At 41.4% G+C, this 18978-nt stretch overlaps 1 protein-coding gene across 1 annotated transcript in view; it reads left to right on the top strand.

The window, feature by feature from the left end:
• Positions 1 to 5120, top strand: part of LOC124796290 (cytochrome P450 9e2-like) — a 70323-nt gene extending 65203 nt beyond the window's left edge. The window contains exons 7-8 of the mRNA XM_047260410.1: positions 216 to 479; positions 4343 to 5120. Coding sequence (XP_047116366.1) covers positions 216 to 479; positions 4343 to 4512 — 434 coding nt within the window. The 3' untranslated portion in view covers positions 4513 to 5120. The remainder of the gene's footprint in view (positions 1 to 215; positions 480 to 4342) is intronic.
• The last annotated feature ends 13858 nt before the right edge of the window (positions 5121 to 18978 follow it).

Here is an 18978-nt window from a genome sequence, read left to right as displayed (position 1 = left end):
AAATATAAACGGCAGCAAGACACTGTAACTTCACTGCACACTTGTAAAGTCAAATACAACACAGGGAAAACACAACGAATTACAAACTGATCTGATTGCTAGTATATTATTACTTACTATGTGTAAATCCTGTGGGACCGTTGCTTCACATTAATGCAAAGACCTGCTTGTGGAACAGCTGCAATTTCCAATGGTTTTCTTAATGAACATTCCAGAAACTCTGCGCATGTACCCTCCTGCGCCTTTCTTGGACCGAGAATGCGTCCGCACGTACCGCCTACCAGCCACGGATTCGTGCCCGAGCGTCGAACTGAGACCTGGAGACGGGATCTGGGTACCCGTTCACGGAATCCACAACGATCCCAAATACTTCGCAGAGCCTGATTGCTTCAGACCTGAGCGCTTCACTGCGGAGAATAAGCAGCTCATCGTACCGTTCACATACTCTCCATTCGGGTCAGGACCTCGTGTTTGTATAGGTAAGCTGTACTTTATTTTTTATTTTGAATTATGTCAGTTCTTAAAGAAAAGCAGGATCAGCATCACTACATTAAAGACACGTTAAACACACGATGGAAAACAAAAAGTATGAGGAGACACTACAGAGATTTTGCAAGCGAGTAGTGCAATATCATTGATGAAATTCCCTCGGTTTTTGTGTCAAGTTCAAATGAGAACTCAAGTTTACCGTGATTTCCTCCTTCGTCATCGAAGGAAAATGACTGTCGTAATTCGTGCTGCAGGAGCGTTGTGTATGTAAAGGTCGGTCGAATCGTTGAGTAGACATATCTCTGGAATGAGCATTGCGTTCAGAGCATCTTGTCAGCATTAAGCTGGAAGTGTCACGTGATCTCTCGGGACGACGCTATTTTCTTAAGGCCATTTCTCATTGGGCGTCACGTCTCGTCACGCGAAAACATTCAACAATGCATTTCAAATAGAGGCATTCACATTGCTCGTCAATGGACCGTTACATCACGGCACAAAGTTTCTCGCGAAGAAAGTTTTGACGGTGTCGTCGTGTGCTAACATCGCAAGTTAACCTATTTTTGCTGCTGTGTTTTTGTGTCGTCGTAATATCGTAATATTTGTTTTCTTATTGTTCTGCATTCGTGGAAAGTTGCAAATGTTCCGTGACGACTTGGATATTTTTTATATTGAGTGTTCTTACACCAGCGATGTCAGATGTCTCAAAGCGAAAAATTATTCAGTTTTTACAATAACAGAACTTGCATGTAAATAAGAACATAAGTTAACGAAGCAATTTCCACTACCTAACATGTTAAGTGAAAAGGTCAACTCTAATGAAGGAGAAAACGTAGTTGTTCATGACGTTATTAGTTACGTAAGGAAAAAACATAACGGATGAGGTAAACAGGCTCCATTTCTTCGTTTATAGCAATTGCTGGACGTGTTTGTATGTGTATATTCCCTCTAGCAATTAAATGTCGATCTTTTTAAATGTTGTTTCACTTTTCAGCACATTACCGAACAAAACTTGTCAAGAACATACGTTATGAATTTTGTTTAGACCATTAGTTATGAATTTTGTTTAGACCATTAATAACCTTCGAAGCTGTTAGTTCCTCAATTCCTTTGACTTTTTGTATCACAGATGTTGGCTCATAAATATATTTACGTCTTTCGGTACTGGGCTAAGCGAACTAATGTGACGGTACCGTGACGTAATTCCCGTTCATTTTGCTCTTCAAAACTACGAGCCCAGCTTATTCCAGGCATCAAATTTATATTGCTATGGTGTCTACAAATCGCCTATACCAAGTCCATGGCACCTACGAAGTTAATCTGTTTGTACTAACGATACGAGTGATATGACGCTATTCGAAATTTATAGGATACATTACGTACAAATCTACGTCGTCCCGTGACAATGGTGGCAAAGTATGTTGATAATAGAAAATCAATTCTGCGCATCTGAATGCTCACTCCAGAGATATTTCTATTCTATGGGTCGAATACAGAGATCGCTATACAACCTGGATGTAGAAGTCTGGTCTCTGAGTACAGAACTGCAGCGAGTATGCAAATTCATGTGCTTTGCATCGTCCGCCATGTTGCAGTTTCGCAAGAAATATCGATCGGCCTGTGCGTGACAAAGAATTGCAGACCGATTTCTTGTTTTGAACTTTATGTCAATTTGTGATGTAACAGGTTGATATGAGAGCGGAATCTGAAAGTATTTCTGTGGTGTCACCGCCAGACACCACACTTGCTAGGTGGTAGCCTTTAAATCGGCCGCGGTCCGTTAGTATACGTCGGACCCGCGTGTCGCCACTGTCAGTGATTGCAGACCGAGCGCCACCACACGGCAGGTCTAGAGAGACGTTCTAGCACTCGCCCCAGTTGTACAACTGACTTTTCTAGCGATGCTACACCCACAAATACGCTCTCATTTGCCGAGACGATAGTTAGCATAGCCTTCAGCTACGTCATTTGCTACGACCTAGCAAGGCGCCACAGCATTTGATATTTATCTTGAAGCATGTACAGTCAAGAGCGATGTACACCAATTATGGATTAAAGTTAAGTATTCTACCAACTACGTACCTTTTTTATTAGACTCAACTCCTATAACTGTTCCAGACCTCACGACAATCTGCGTGAGCTTAAAAGCGTGCATTTCGGCCTCCTCTAGCAACACGGTGTTCGCTCTTCTGCCAACACTTCAATTTCCTTTTCGTGTTCTAGTGACATTTCCTAGCAGCCATGTTGTAGTTCGGCAAGAAACGAAATATAATCATCTATGGCTGGCACGATCAGACAGCGGAAGTTCAACGTTCAGGTGGTATAGAGATCACTGCAGATGCGTTATGTAAAGGTCGAGGAGACTATACTCATTATCAGAGAGGATATTGATGTCTATGAAGTACAGATAGGGGTAGTAAAGTAGCCACCACCGCCGATCTTGTTGGAGAGTAAACAGTTTTCCGCGAATTCGTCTACGTAAAAGGAACGGAATAACACTGATTAAGCAAACAATTACTTCAGTAACAAAAAGAAAAAAAATGTGGGTTAATAACCGTCAAAAGACGAAAGTTAGAAGAAACGTCTCTACCGGGTTAAGAGTTTCAAAACAGAGAAATATTAAGAGCATAATGAAAAACAGTCAGGATTTTAAAGAATAGGAAGAAAAAAATGCAAATAATCAGCCATGACAGCGAAAGAATGAAAAAAACTGGAAAAAGGGAAATAAATAGCAACCGAAAGACTAAATCATAAATATTGCCGGCCTGAGTGGCCGTGTGGTTCTAGGCGCTACAATCTGAAACCGCGAGACCGTTACGGCCGCAGGTTCGAATCCTGCCTCGGGCATGGATGTGTGTGATGTCCTTAGGTTAGTTAGGTTTAAGTAGTTCTAAGTTCTAGGGGACTGATGACCTCCGAAGTTGAGTCCCATAGTGCTCAGAGCAATTTGAACTATAAATATTGCTTTACATGGCCCAGAGTTGGCCAAATTCAGATCAGTAAGACGAAATAATTTATTAAGTAAAGTGTTACGGTTCTACTTCGCAAAACAGCTCTAAACTACTTCTGAAGCTTTATCAGTGAAGTTCAAATCCGTCCTGTAACACACCTGTGCGCCGCGTTAATTCACAACTACTCCACTCTGTATTGTACCTACTTTGAGTACGCAAGGTGATACGATTGTTTGCTGTTATTCCTAGAAAAAGTTGATTATGACCTTTCGTACACCAGAAATGTTACGCCACCGCCAATCTTATTTGGTGCATGGCTGTTTTTGAACTGTTGGTAAAAAAATGCAACGTAAATACATTTATCTGTCTGAACGACTAAACGTGCACTTCACCCAAGGACTGACGCTGGTGTAGCCGCAAAAGTAAATTTACTTATCTTTTTCTAAAAAACAGTAATTAGATTCAGAGAAAATTTGAGTCTGTATCGTAAAATGTTAGACAGTAACAAAACCTATTTTCCTGTTTTCTGTATTTCTGGTCATCATTCGTGCTTCATGTACTGGTTTATTTATGTTCCAGTGTTTCAGACTCGCTTCAGCATGGATCTTTGTAGGTGTGAAGTTAAATGTGTTGTAAACATAAGTCACAACAAACAGAATAGGACTAGCCACTTTACATTGAGTCCTGCTCATCATAAAGTGGCTAGTCCTATGCTTTTTCTTGTGACTCATGTTTACAAATACTTCAACTTCACACCGACAAAAATTGTAGTTTCTCACCGGTAGCAACTCAAAATGCAAGAAATCCACAGACCATAAATCTATGGTGTATGAACAAATTTACCATCATATTGCTCTCATTGTATGTTATATGAGAATAACGTTGTTAATGTTTCCTTGTTGCAGCGCAGAGATTCGCTATCATGGAGGCAAAGACTTTGCTGCTGTACCTCATGTCCCAGTTTAATATAGAAGTTGTTTCCAAGACACTAATTCCGTTAAAACTCGATCCAGGCAATAGTGTGTCGCTCTCTATAAAGGGTGGTGCGTGGCTTGGCATTCGACAGAGATCCTAACACGTACATCACTTTCAGCAGAACGAAGGAGTTCTCACCGTGTTGTTCAGCTGGTAATTCAGAGCACCAAGAGATGACTCCACACCGACATCGTCCCTGTTCACATGGAAAAAGCGATAATCGCTATTGTACGTCCAGTTATTGACTTGAGTACAGGAAACTTTATGGTTCGGATGCAAAAAGGGTAAAGTGGAACAGTTTTGAAAACAAATAATGGACTTTGTCATAACGGTAGTTTTTGGATGCTATTCAAACTAAGACACTAAGATGACTCCCAGTACATGACTTGATGACTCAGAACTCGTTCCATACTTCGCAAAGGCTTTGGAGAAGGAGATACGACGCAATCAACTGATACCAATCACATATGAATTGAGTTATACCTTTTCGAGTGTTACAGTCAGCATTTAAACTATGTTGTGATGCAGGTATAGTGTATAACGAATCATTTGTTCTCGTCTTGTCTCATGATATTCGTATCGAAAACAAAATAAAAAATAGTGTTGTGAAACTGCAGCTAGAGTGTATCTCAGTGAAACACCTGGACAATGATAATGTAAACTCTCAACTTTATTGTTGTCACATTCAATAAATAGTTTTTAAATTATCGTTGTGGTACTTTTATTGATTTGTAGTTATACTAATTACACCTTTTTGTACATAATCCTCAAGACAGAAGTTGTGCTATTTACATAAACATGCAGTTTGTTTATAGGTAACTGACAACTTTTTTATATACAAGTATTCATCTTCTGTACAGAATGTATTGCCAAGTAAACACTGCCGTCTTTCAAGCATTTTATTTCTGTTGGTAGATCATCTAAGGGTTTCACCTATGTACGTCACACATTTCGAAGTCACAGACAGAGGGTTCTCTGCTAGTAGTTTTGAATGAATTGTTAAGAACTAATTTCACATAGATTCATTTGGTTTAGGAAAGCGTCCCCCTTGAGCAAAACAGTTTTTCTTCTTCGTTGACAACCTGTTGTACTCCGCCAGCTCTACTCACAACAGGACGGGTTTCCCGTGTGCTCACCAGTCAGTGGACTCCTAGCTAACATATTTCTCAATCACATTGAAAACAAAATATTTGAGACAACAATAAGACCCAAACAAAAAGAATAGTATGTTGGTATCGCTATGTAGATGATATCATGTGCGTTCAAGATGAAATACCCAGTCGCATCCAACAACTCCACAATGATATAAACGCAGTTCACGCAAAAATAAAATTCGCCATAGAACAGACAAAACAAGCAAACCCAGTTTTCCATATTCAGGAAGGCCACCGTCTACACACAATCTCTCTTTATGCACGAACTATCCATTTTGCAATGTATGCTACACAGTCTGAACAAAACTCCACACTGTGATGACAAATACAAAAACCTATTACAGACAATCAGACAAATTGTTATAGAGAATGGATACGATATAAACATTATAGAGAAACTAAATCACGAAATAAAACGAAAATAAAGGGGACACCTAGCACATAAAAATAAAAACCTGTCGTCAACTTACAAACGCAAGACGCACAGGACATAAACACACACAGATCACAAAGGCACAGAATATAAACACACAGAACATACACACAGGCACACATGAACAAGAAACACACATAACAACAAGCAAACAGCGCACTGTGGCTTACAACAACAAAGCAGCCCATAGAATAGGAAACATACTAAAAAAATAAGACATAAAGTAGCCCACACGACAGACAACTCTCTACATCATCATCATTTAAGACTGATTATGCCTTTCAGCGTTCAGTCTGGAGCGTAGTCCCCCTTATAAAATTCCTCCATGATCCCCTATTCAGTGCTAACATTGGTGCCTCTTCTGACGTTAAGCCTATTACTTCAAAATCATTCTTAACCGAATCCAGATACCTTCTCCTTGGTCTGCCCCGACTCCTCCTACCCTCTACTGCTGAACCAATGAGTCTCTTGGGTAACCTTGCTTCTCCCATGCGTGTAACATGACCCCACCATCTAAGCCTGTTCGCCCTGACTGCTACATCTATAGAGTTCATTCGCAGTTTTTCTTTGATTGCCTCATTGTGGATACCCTCCTGCCATTGTTCCCATCTACTAGTACCTGCAATCATCCTAGCTACTTTCATATCCGTAACCTCAACCTTGTTGATAAGGTAACCTGAATCCACCCAGCTTTCGCTCCCATACAACAAAGTCGGTCGAAAGATTAACCGGTGCACAGATAGCTTAGTCTTGGTACTGACTTCATTCTTGCAAAAGAGAGTAGATCGTAGCTGAGCGCTCACTGCATTAGCTTTGCGACACCTCGCTTCCAGTTCTTTCACTACGTTGCCATCCTGTGAGAATATGCATCCTAAGTACTTGAAACCGTCCACAGGTTCTAACTTTGTTCCTCCTATTTGGCACTCAATCCGTTTATATCTCTTTCCCACTGACATTACTTTCGTTTTGGAGATGCTAATCTTCATACCATAGTCCTTACATTTCTGATCTAGCTCTGAAATATTACTTTGCAAACTTTCAATCGAATCTGCCATCACAACTAAGTCATCCGCATATGCAAGACTGCTTATTTTGTGTTCGCATATCTTAATCTCACCCAGCCAGACTATTGTTTTCAACATATGATCCATAAATAATATGAACAACAGTGGAGACAGGTTGCAGCCTTGTCTTACCCCTGAAACTACTCTGAACAATGAAGTCAATTTACCGTCAACTCTAACTGCTGCCTGACTATCCATGTAAAGACCTTTAATTGCTTGCAAAACTTTGCCTCCTATTCCATAATCTCGTAGAACAGACAATAACTTCCTCCTAGGAACCCGGTCATATGCCTTTTCTAGATCTATAAAGCATAGATACAATTCCCTGTTCCACTCATAACACTTCTCCATACTGGCAGAAGTAAAGCTGTGAGTACCGGGCGTGAGTCGTGCTTCGGTGGCTCAGATGGTAGAGCACTTGCCCGCGAAAGGCAAAGGTCCCGAGTTCGAGTCTCGGTCGGGCACACAGTTTTAATCTGCCAGGAAGTTTCATATCAGCGCACACTCCGCTGCAGAGTAAAAATCTCATTCTGGAAACTTCTCCATTATTTGCCGTAAGCTAAAGATCTGGTCCTGAAAACCTCTAAGAGGCCTAAACCCACACTGATTTTCATCCAATTGGTCCTCAACTGATACTCGCACTTTCCTTTCAACAATACGTGAGAAGATTTTACCCACAACGCTGATTAAAGAGATACCTCTGTAGTTGTTACAATCTTTTCTGTTTCCGTGTCTAAAGGTTGGTGTGATTACTGCTTTCGTCCAGTCTGATGGAACCTGTCCCGACTCCCAGGCCATTTCAATTATCCTGTGTAGCCATTTAAGACCTGACATTCCAATGTATTTGATGAGTTCCGACTTAATTTCATCCACCCCAGCTGCTTTATTGCACTGCAATCTATTGACCATTTTCTCCACTTCCTCAAATGTGATCCTATTTCCATCATCATTCCTATCCCATTGTACCATGAAATCTGAAACATTACTGGTCGTATTTTCACCTACATTGAGCAACTCTTCAAAATATTCCCTTCATCTGCCCAAGGAATCCACAGGATTCACCAGCAGTTTTCCTGACCTGTCCAAAATACTTGCCATTTCCTTCTTACCTCCCTTTCGAAATTTGCTAATTATACTCCAGAATGGTTTTCCAGCAGCTTGACCCAAAGTCTCCAACCTGTTTCCAATGTCTTCCCAAGATTTCTTCTTGGATGCTGCAATTATCTGTTTGGCTTTGTTTCTTTCTTCAACATAACCTTCTCTGTCTACCTGAGTTCTAGTATGTAGCCATTTTTGATACGCCTTCTTTTTCCTTTTACAGGCTGCCTTGACTGTCATTCCACCAAGCTGTTTCTTCATCCTACCCTTACACACTACTGTTCAAAGAAATTATTTAGCCACTTCTAGTACTGTGTCCCTGTACCTTGTCCATTCCTTTTCCGATGACTGTAATTGACTACATTCAACTACCTGGTACCTTTCTGAGATCATTGTTATGTGCTTGTGCCTGATTTCCTTATCCTGAAGTTTCTCCACTCTTATCCTCCTTCATATGGACCTGACCTCCTGGACTTTCAGCCTCACAATCCCAATTTCACTGCAGATTAAATAATGATCAGTGTCATCAAAGACTCCCCTGAATACACGTGTGTCCCTCACAGCCTTCCTGAATTCCTGATCTGTTACTATATAGTCAATGACAGATCTGGTTCCCCTGCCTTCCCAAGTATACCGGTGAATGTTCTTATGTTTAAAAAAGGAGTTTGTGATTACTAAGCCCATACTGGCACAGAAATCCAAGAGTTGTTTCCCGTTCCTGTTGGCCTCCATATCCTCTCCAAATTTACCTATAAACTTTTCATACCCTTCTGTTCGATTTCCAATCCTGGCATTAAAATCACCCATGAGCAGAACACTGTCCTTGTCCTTTACTCTAACAACTACATCACTGAGTGCCTCATAAAAACTATCCATCTTATCTTGAACTGTCCCTTCACAATGCGAATATACTGACACAATCCTAATTTTCTTGCTAGACACTGTCAAATCTATCCACATCAGTCGTTCGTTTACATACCTTATTGCAACTACGCTGGGTTCCATTTCTTTCCTGATGTAAAGCCCTACACCCCATTGTGCTATTCCTGCTTTGACTCCTGACAGGTAGACCTTGTATTCTCCCACTTCCTCTTCTTTCTCACCCCTTACCCGAATGTCACTAATAGCTAAAACGTCCAGCCCCATCTTACTTGCAGCCTCTGCCAGCTCTACCTTCTTCCCAGAGTAGCCCCCACTGATATTAATAGCTCCCCATCTCATTACCATTTGTTTGCCAAGTCGTATCTTAGGAGTCCCTGGTTTGTCAGTTAGAAGTGGGACTCTGTCACATCCAAAGGTCCGAGGCATTTTGGTCTGATTGTTGCCAGCATCATATTTAAAGTACCAGGGAAGCAGGTTGCTAGCCTTACTTGCCCCAAGTCCCATTGAGTTTAACCCCTAACGGTTGAGGGACTAACCGGTGGATTTGGTAGTCTTTGCCATATGAGCACAAAGGTGACCACGACTCAGAATCTGTCCGAGATGCCCAGCCTTATTCCAAAGTAACTGGTATCCCGACTGCCGGGACCACTTACTTGGCCACTCATACGTTGCCCATGGTTCATGAACTAGGACATGACTACATGAACCCACACCATGATCACTACTGTCTACAGAAAAAATTAAAGGCAACCATTAAAAACACAGACAAACACAACACATTTGGTATTTGCCAGTTCGCATGCCAGAATTGCAAATCAATTCACATACGATACACATGCAGAAACTTTAATACCAGATACACAGAACACAGAAAAGTATTAAAAAGTAACATCTGTCATTCTACATCTTATGGACATGAAACACAGCCCAAAAAACATCAACAATGACTTCTAAATGCTGAAATGCAGCAACAGTCTCCCACAAAAAGTAATAACTGGAGAAGACTATCAAACACAAAAGTCATAATTGAAGGGAAAAAGCAGTAAATTAATATACTGTTCTGTGCAATGTAACTCTGTCCTTTGCACTCAAAGAACCATCAAACAACACCAACCCATATATACCCCAAATCTCCCTCTATACACACACACACACACACACACACACACACACACACACACACACACACCACAATAAAAATAAAAAAGTTAAAAATAAATAAAAATAAAAAGTAGTAATTAAGAAAATGAAGCTCACGCCCATTCATCTACATACATATATACACACACAAAACGGTAGATACAGCTCACAAACATCCAAAACTCCCACCCAAAATACATTCAACTGTTCAGCTTTCCGTCATCTTGTTTCTGCAGTTTGTAAACAGTGACAACAAAAATTTTTTAGTGCAGGCCTTCGCATTGCAGATAGTGGAGAAATCAGAAAAAGTAAGTGAAACATATTGCAAACACACACATTCACAAACACACTCACAATCTTCAAAATAGAATTAGTTAATGGTAGACACAACCATAACATTCCCAGTCGTAAAATTTCGAAGTAAATAACTATTCTACATTAAGTTATATGGCTGCAAATGCCAAACTGTTGAACAAAGCAACTGCAATAAGAAAACGTAAAAATCCAGGAAAACTGCAGCCTGTGGTAACAAGGTACATATACAAAACTTTGTCGGTTCCTCAAATATGTAAGTACTCTCTTAAATTTGTATGTGTACAAGTAGTAAAGAGTATTTGTTTCCTGTGTTAGACGAAGATAATAAAAAACTCACTGATGATACTGAAACTTCAGCGAAACATGTCTGGGAAATAAAGATAAAGATAAAAATTGGGTTTTGCTGAAGTAGGCCCTGTACAAAAGCAAATCTGTTTGGAAAAAAATACAAACAGAAGAGCTTCAACCTCAAGATGATTATTCACAGAGATTAAATGTACTGTGAGATGGAAGTGTCTGTACTCTTAACTCTTAAACAGATTTTCTCTTGTTACAGGTGTGTAGAACCCATACAAAATATTAGATATTTTGTTTCATTCAATAAATATTTTGGCGCCTACGTCTCACATCATCATGCTGTTCGACATTAATGATTGTAAATATTTTAATGTATTTATTTATATGTCCCAAAGTTGCCCCAGCTACACCTATGGCGGAAGTAACTTATTTTAATGTAGTGTATTTACGAGAGCAACAAATTACTTAAATTTTTCATATTTTTTGCACTGTATACAAATCTCAAAAACTTCTCACAGTAATGGACTCCACACGATTATTTTTATATAGACTCGAGAAACGTGAGGTCAAATGAGACCAAAACATTTCCTCAGTCAGCAGTTACAGGTCTTAAAGCAATAATTGGCATGAAAAGGATGCATACAAAATGTTATCTCTGGGCATCAGGAACGGTATGTACCTGACTCCACTGTACTTTATAAGGAAGTCCCTGCACGAATACTTTCTCTGCTGTTTGAGTTTCAGCTCTCTACGTAGCATTATTTTCCTCAGTAATAACTACAAATTCGTTGTATCGTTGACATTTACTAAAGGGCTGCACGTAAATCTGGCATCATTAAACATGACGATGCGACAACGCGCACTGTACGAATAGCTTCTGTGACTACTGCAATCAGTTGTTTTGATAAAGAAAGAATGAAACTTAACACGTTTCACATCAGTTGCAAACCCTTCTACCATGCCCGTCCCTTAAAGCTCAAACACGGGCGCCGACATCTACTATGAGCGTCTCATAACAAAGGAGAAACCACCCACTGTAACACAATTCACATGCCGCTCTCCTCTCAGTACTCTTAATAGCTGATAGAAGTATCACAGTCGTCTGCTAATATCTGCGATATGAGCAACATCACTGAATCTAAAACCCAGACGTTGGAGCAGTAAATGTTGATACAGAAAATCTCAAGATCTTGGAAGAAGCTGTTTTCTGTTTACAGTAAAATTTAAATGTATTTTCTCAACACTGTGTTGACAGAAAATTCACTAAGCTTGACGCATAAAGCCGGAGGCTGTAAGCAACCGCCGGTAACGAAGAAAAGCCTATCAGCATCTCATTTGTAAACATGACGAGCGCATTTGATCTCACTGTTGCTGATGACCCAAAAAGGTTACGACATTCGATAAAATCACGTGCGGTATGACTCATGACGCTTTCCCGGTAACAGAGTTTTTACAAGACGTAGTACAGCTAAAGCAGTGTAAGAGGGTCAAAACAGAGAATTTCACATCGTGTCGACGGCGTAGTCTTTAGAGACGGTAGATTTGCTCTTTTGTACGGGTATAGGAAAGGAAATCGCCCTAAATCTATTCAGTTCGTTCGTAGTGTTTTCCAGTGGGAATATTAGTTTAAGCACCCGCGTTAACAGTGCGGACTGGGTTTGTTACTTGTTATGGAGAGAAGTGGATAGTGCCGGGCATTAACGCACACACTTCTCACAGTTTCTGCCTATTACGGTTATATGTTTCGTGATGAAACAGTCGGCAGTCACTTACATCCCAGATATGTTTAGATGGGTTGACAAGTAGCAATTTGGGAGGCAAGCCATCATTCCCAATTCGGCATTATGCTTCTCCAAGCCTGTAGCATTATTCTGGTTTTTGGCACGGACTGATGAGACGACTGACATCAATTATAAAGAGATGCAGCTGGACGTAAATTACGCCAATGTAATCCACAACATTCATGCTATTCTCCATAAAAACCACAGATTAACCCACGGTTTTCCGCTGTTCCACCGTTTAAGCTAGATCTTGTGGTGCCCATAATAACTGAAAAGACATTTTCAGTATATATTGCCCCACAACTTGTAGATATTTGTCGAGATTCATGTTGTACCGTCGTCGGCTGCTACGATTGCAGTTGTTCTGTTCGTGTTTTTAACGTTATGTAGATTAGTGCGGAACATCACGTTCCACGTCGCTATTGTAATTAACAAAAAAAAAAATTCTTGTATCTGATGACGATTAGTTACCTGACAGTAATACGAGTAATAAAGGCTACCATAACATTTGATGGTGGTAAAACATGGTTTTCGATAAAAGTTGTGAGGCATCAACTACACAAGGAGCCGGAAGCCAGGTCTGCGTGTTTGAAACTCTCCCTGACTCTCCTTAACTTACTTCTTGTAGCACCGCATATTGAAAATCACACTTTGTACTCGTCCTCCGTCTTAGTTGAACGGAGGGATCTAAACATACTGCGGCTTCCATTCGGTGATTCAACTACGAATATTATGAGAAGAATGGTAAACAGGAAAGAAATCAGTCCTGATTCCGAAACAGCTACAAAAAATTTAAGGAACGTTGTGACCGGTAAAAGAGTCTCCGAGATTTATAATATTCTACGCGTTTTCAAGAAGAGTGCAATAATTCCAGTTCTAAAAATGCAAGTGCTGACAGGTGTGAATGTTACTGAACTATCAGTTCAATAATACATGGTTGCAAAATACTAACACAAGCTCTTAACAAAAGAATAGAAAAACTGGTGGAGGTTGACATTGCGGAACATCGGTTTCCTTTCTGGAGAAATGTTGACCACGTGAGACAATACTGATCCTACGACTTATGTTAGAAGACAGGTTAAAGAAAGGCAAACTTGCATTTGTAGCTTTTGTGGACTTGCAGAAAGGTTTGGCCATGTTGACCGGAACATTCTCTTTGAAATTCTGAAGATAGCAGGGATAAAATACAGGGAGCGAAAGGTTGTCGTCTATAGAACTTTTAAAGAAACCAGACGGCAGTTATAAGAGTTGAGGGGCGTGAAAATGAAAGAGCTGTTGAGAAGGAAATGAGACAGGATTGTAGACATTCCTAATGTTATTCAATGTTTACATAGAGCAAGCAGTAAAGACAACCAAAGAAAAATTTGGAAAAGGAATTGAAGTTCGGGGAGAATAAGCAAAAATTGAGGTTTGCCAATGAAACTGTTATTCTATCATAGGTAGCAAAGGAACTGAAAGTGCACTTGAACAGAATAGACAGTACTACACTATGTGATCAAAAGTATCCGGACATCTGGCTGAAAATGACGTACAAGTTCGTGGTGCCCTCCACCGGTAATGCCGGAATTGAGTATGGTGTTGGCCCACCGACAGCCTTGATGACAGCTTCAACTCTCGCAGGCATACGTTCAGTCAGGTGCTGGAAGGTTTCTTGGGGAATGGCATTCCATTCTTCACGGAGTGCTGCACTGAGGAGAGGTATCGATATCGGTCAGTGAGGCCTGGCACGAAGTCCGAATTTCAAAACATCCCAGAGGTGTGCTGTAGGATTCAGATCAGGACTGTGTGCAGGCCAGCCCATTACAGGGATGATACAGTCGTGTGACCACTCCGCCACAGGCCGTGCATTATGAAGAGGTGTTCGATCGTGGTGAAACATGCAATCGCCATTCCCGAATTGCTTTTCAACAGTGGGAAGCAAGAAGGTGCTTAAGACAACAGTGTAGGCCTGTACTGTGTTAGTGCCACGCAAAACAACAAGGGGTGCAAGCCCACTCCATGAAAAACACGATCACACTATAACACCACCACCTCCGAATTTTACTGCTGGCACTACACACGCTGGCAGATGACGTTCACCGGACATTCGCCGTACCCACACCCTGCCATCGGATCGCCACATTGTGTACCGTGATTAGTCACTTCACACAACGTTTTCCCACTGTTCAAACGCCCAATGTTTACGCTCCTTACGCCAAGTGAGGCATCGTTTGGCATTTACCGGCGTGATATGTGGCTTACGAGCAGCCGCTCGACCATGAAATCCAAGTTTTCTCACCTCCCGCTTAACTGTCATAGTACTTTCAATGGATTCTGATGCAGTTAGGAATTTCTGTGTGATGGTCTGGATAGATGTCTGCCTATCACACATTACGACCCTCTTCAACTGTCGGCTGTCTCTGTCAGTAAATAGACGAGGTCGGCCTGTATGCATTTGTGCTGTACGTGTTCCTTCACGTTTCCACTTCACTACCACATCGGAAACAGTGGACATAGGGATGTGTAGGAGTGAGGAAATCACGAGTACAGACGTATGACGCAAATGACGCCCAATCACCTGACCACGTTCAAAGTCCGGAGTCCCGCGGAGCGCCCCATTCGGCTCTCTCATAATGTCTAATGACTACTGAGGTCACTGATGTGGAGTACCTGGCAGTAGGTGGCAGCACAATGCACCTAACATGAAAAACGTATGTTTTTGGGTGTGACCGGATATTTTTGATCACGTAGTGTATCTTGAAAGGTGGGAAGCAAAACGAGGATAGTAGGCGAGTCTGAGGGAATTAGGTTAGGGAATGAGTAATACTAATGTAATAGATGAGTTTTGCTATTTTGGCAGTAAAATAATTTATTATGACCGGCAAAGTAAGGATATTTAATGTAGACTGGCGACGGCAAGAAAAGCGTTTCTGAAGAATACAATTATGTTGACAATGAATATAAATTTAAGGTTTCGGAATTATGTTCTGAAGTAATTTTTCTGGTATGTGTCCTGTACAGAAATGAATCTTGGAAAATGAGAAGAGAACAGAAGCTTTTGAATTGCGGTACTACAGGGGAATGTTGGAGATTAAGCGGGTAGATCACATAAAGGACCTAATGAGGAGGTACTGAACAGACAGAGTTTTGTGACATAGCTTGACTAAAAGAAGAGATAAGTTGGTAGGACACATTCTAAGACATCGAGGAATCGTCGATTTAGTATTGGGGGGAGGGGGAGGGGGGGGGGGAGTAAAAGTTATAGATGGTGACCAAGAGACGAGAACAGTAAGCAAGTTCAAATGAATGTGGCTTGCAGCAGTTATTCAGAGATGAAGAGGCTTGCACAGCATTGAGTGGTGTGGAGAGCTCCATGAAACCAGCCTTCGGACAGAAGACAACAATCAAATTCGAGCGTGGGAGGTATTAAGTGTGAATGTCTGTATGGACTGTTGCCACATGCTGTGTGAACATCATCACAGTAACCACAGAAATTTTGAAAAATTAGCGGTGATCGAGCAAAAACTAATGAATAAATGTAGGTGGTGTGTGAGAAAAATAATGAGACAGATCTTCTATTTAACAACTTTTTTATTTTGTTCAAACAACAATATTGTCTACTTCGAAGTAGTACCGGCGGAGTCGTCGTTCCTAGTCTTGGTAGCAGCGCTGAAAGGCATCAACTGGTAGAGCCTTTAACATGTCGCTCACATTTTTTGACTGTTCTTCGGAGTCTCAGAACGACGTCCTTTTAAGACATTTCTCATTTTCAGGAAAAGAAAAAACTCACAGGGACTCAGATCAGGTGGTCAGGGCGTCTGTGGATCAACATAAATGCCTTTTGTGGTCAAAAATTCCGTGATGGAAGTGGCTGTGTGGCATGTGGGATTGTCTTTAAGCAGTATCCACGTGTCTGCAATGTCCAGCCTCACTAGATTCATGCACCTTTCAAGGGCATCTTTGTAAAACACTTGGTTGACAGTTTGTCCTGGAGGAACAAATTCTTTATGCGCGATACACCTGCTGCCGAAACAGTAAATCAGCATTGTTTCGATCTCTAATTTGCTCATCCGAGCTTTTTTTTGGTCAAGGAGACGTCTCAGTGTGCTTGGTCTTTGGATCTACTAAAAAATCCAGAATTACACGACTGAATCATTTGTCGTCATCGGCAATCCTCTCACGTACATCAAGCAGACCTTTGTTTGATTGTCTTTCTACTCATCTGTGAGGTTTCTTGGCACCATTTTGGTTTAACCATTCGCATGTGCAAATCTTGGGTCAAAATTTGAGGTGCAGTGAAAGTGTTTAACAGCTCACTCATCCTTATTCTTAAATGTCGGCCTGATCTCACGAGAGCACGCACACCTCCGACGATTTCGTCGGTTTTTGAAGACGAAGGTTTCACTGAGTGAGGTTCATCGTCAACATGTTCTCTGCCTTGCAAAAATGATTTACGCCAGCGACAAACTTGTGCTTTGAGTAACAAACTTTTTTATTCAGTTGATACACCCGATCAGATTTCCAGAAACGGATACTACTCGCATCTTGTTTTAGCCCATTCTGCTGGATTGCTTGTCCCAGGTATTCTTCCAATCTTCCCATAGTCAGTTACCATGAATTTTGGCCATCACTGAGTTCATCATGTAATTCACCTTCTCACTTTTCTCTCTCTGTTTTTCCTTTAAGATGATTTATTTCCTGATTGCTAAAGTAGTCAACTCATCCGCAAAAGCCAGACAGGCAACACAGAGTCCACTGAGTTTGGGGCCTAACCGAACCTGAATTGCGCTTCCTTCTTCTTTGTTCAGCGATTTTCTCCATTCTCGAATGATACTTCTTAAGATACAATTGAAAAAAAGCGGATTAAGTCCATATTTAGATCTGAAGTCAGTCTTTGTCCCAAAGGACTCTAAAATTTTGCTCTGTAATTTTATCTGTCTTACAGTGCTGGCAGGAGTTTCATCACTGAACTATGTAACTGCTTTTTAACCCAAGCCTTAAAGAATCAATTGTGAGACCCTGAAGTGGTACTCGGACCCCAACAACAAATCACGACTGGGCCAGGCTCACCTAAGAAGGGGAAAATATAGTTTCATACAATTATACACGCAGACTCAGTCACACTAATCAGGGAGAACTTTGTGGTCGATCAGTGGGAATAGGTTTACTAAGAGAGAGATGAGAAATTCGGCACTTCCCTTAAAATATTCTTTCAACACTATAAACTTCGGTTTCCTTTACAACAGATCCGTTGCAACTGTAATGCATGCCTATAGAAAAGATTGTTAACATCTCTCTTCGATGTACCTTCTACCAGCAACAAGAGAGAGCTTTAATTAGTGTAGAGGACTAGCTGCAATCAAGACTTGTGGGTGCACTACAAACACTGCCACAAAGTTCTTCCTCATGTCTTTACACAACCAAGAACAATGCACAGCGCAAAAAAAAAAAAAATGAAAATTCCAAGAACAAAGCATACTGACACAGACCGGTAGGATTGATCAGGAGAAAGCTGCGGAGAATTCTCAGGCGAATTTAGCAGCTGACCTTGCGGATATGTCAAACGCGGAATTCTCTTATTGTGACGAGGAAACTCAGTCGGACATTGAGCACGAAGGTGAAATCGTAGCAGAGTGCCATACAGTGTCTGCTGGCATGGCAAGGCGTAGCGCCAGTGAGGGTAGCGTAGCAGATACACGAACAAAACGTCACAGAGCGATGGAATCGCGTTCGTCTAGTCCTGGAGATATAAGCGGAAATTCTCAATTTGAGACTCTCATACGATTCATGCACAAAGCGGAGCGGAACAGACAAAAAGCGGTGGAGAAGAGGCAGGACAGAGAAAAGGTAACCTCAAAGCAGATGGAGGAATTAGTCAATACGGAGTCGAAGGAGATCAGATGGTAGTTAAACAGTTTGTCGGAAGTGTAGAGCAGATTAAGAAGGAAAACGTGGGAGCTAAACAAGGGGTAGAATGCTTCAAGAAAACATTGACGGAGGCGCAAGAGGTCGCGCACGAGGCAAAACGCGATGCCCTGGAGGCAACATTAGTAGCGCAAGGTGCACGCAAGAACGCCTTGTTAGCTAAAGAACAACTAAAGCATGCCAAAATCGAGATGTGCAAAATCAAAAAGATTCTCGCCACGCTCCAAAAACGCGGACGAACGACCGTCCAGGAAACGCAAGAAAAGGTTATCGAGAACGTCAAGCGCATCGAGCAGACCGAAAACAAACAGGCAGAAGTATCAGAGGTCAAAGAAGAGTAGACTCGGATCACCGCACGGCAAAACGACCTACCAAAAGGTGTCCAGCAAGCACGTCAGCGGGTTGCGCAGTTAGAACCACGGTCTGGTACGCCAGCACTCCCCCGTGATCAGGGAAGGAGAGGTGAGCACGTATTACGACATGTCATGCGCACCATGA

Source organism: Schistocerca piceifrons, chromosome 4, assembly GCF_021461385.2.
Source record: "Schistocerca piceifrons isolate TAMUIC-IGC-003096 chromosome 4, iqSchPice1.1, whole genome shotgun sequence".
Lineage (NCBI taxonomy): Eukaryota > Metazoa > Arthropoda > Insecta > Orthoptera > Acrididae > Schistocerca > Schistocerca piceifrons.
Note: the sequence above shows the minus strand (reverse complement) of the source record. Positions and strands in the feature narration are given on the sequence as shown.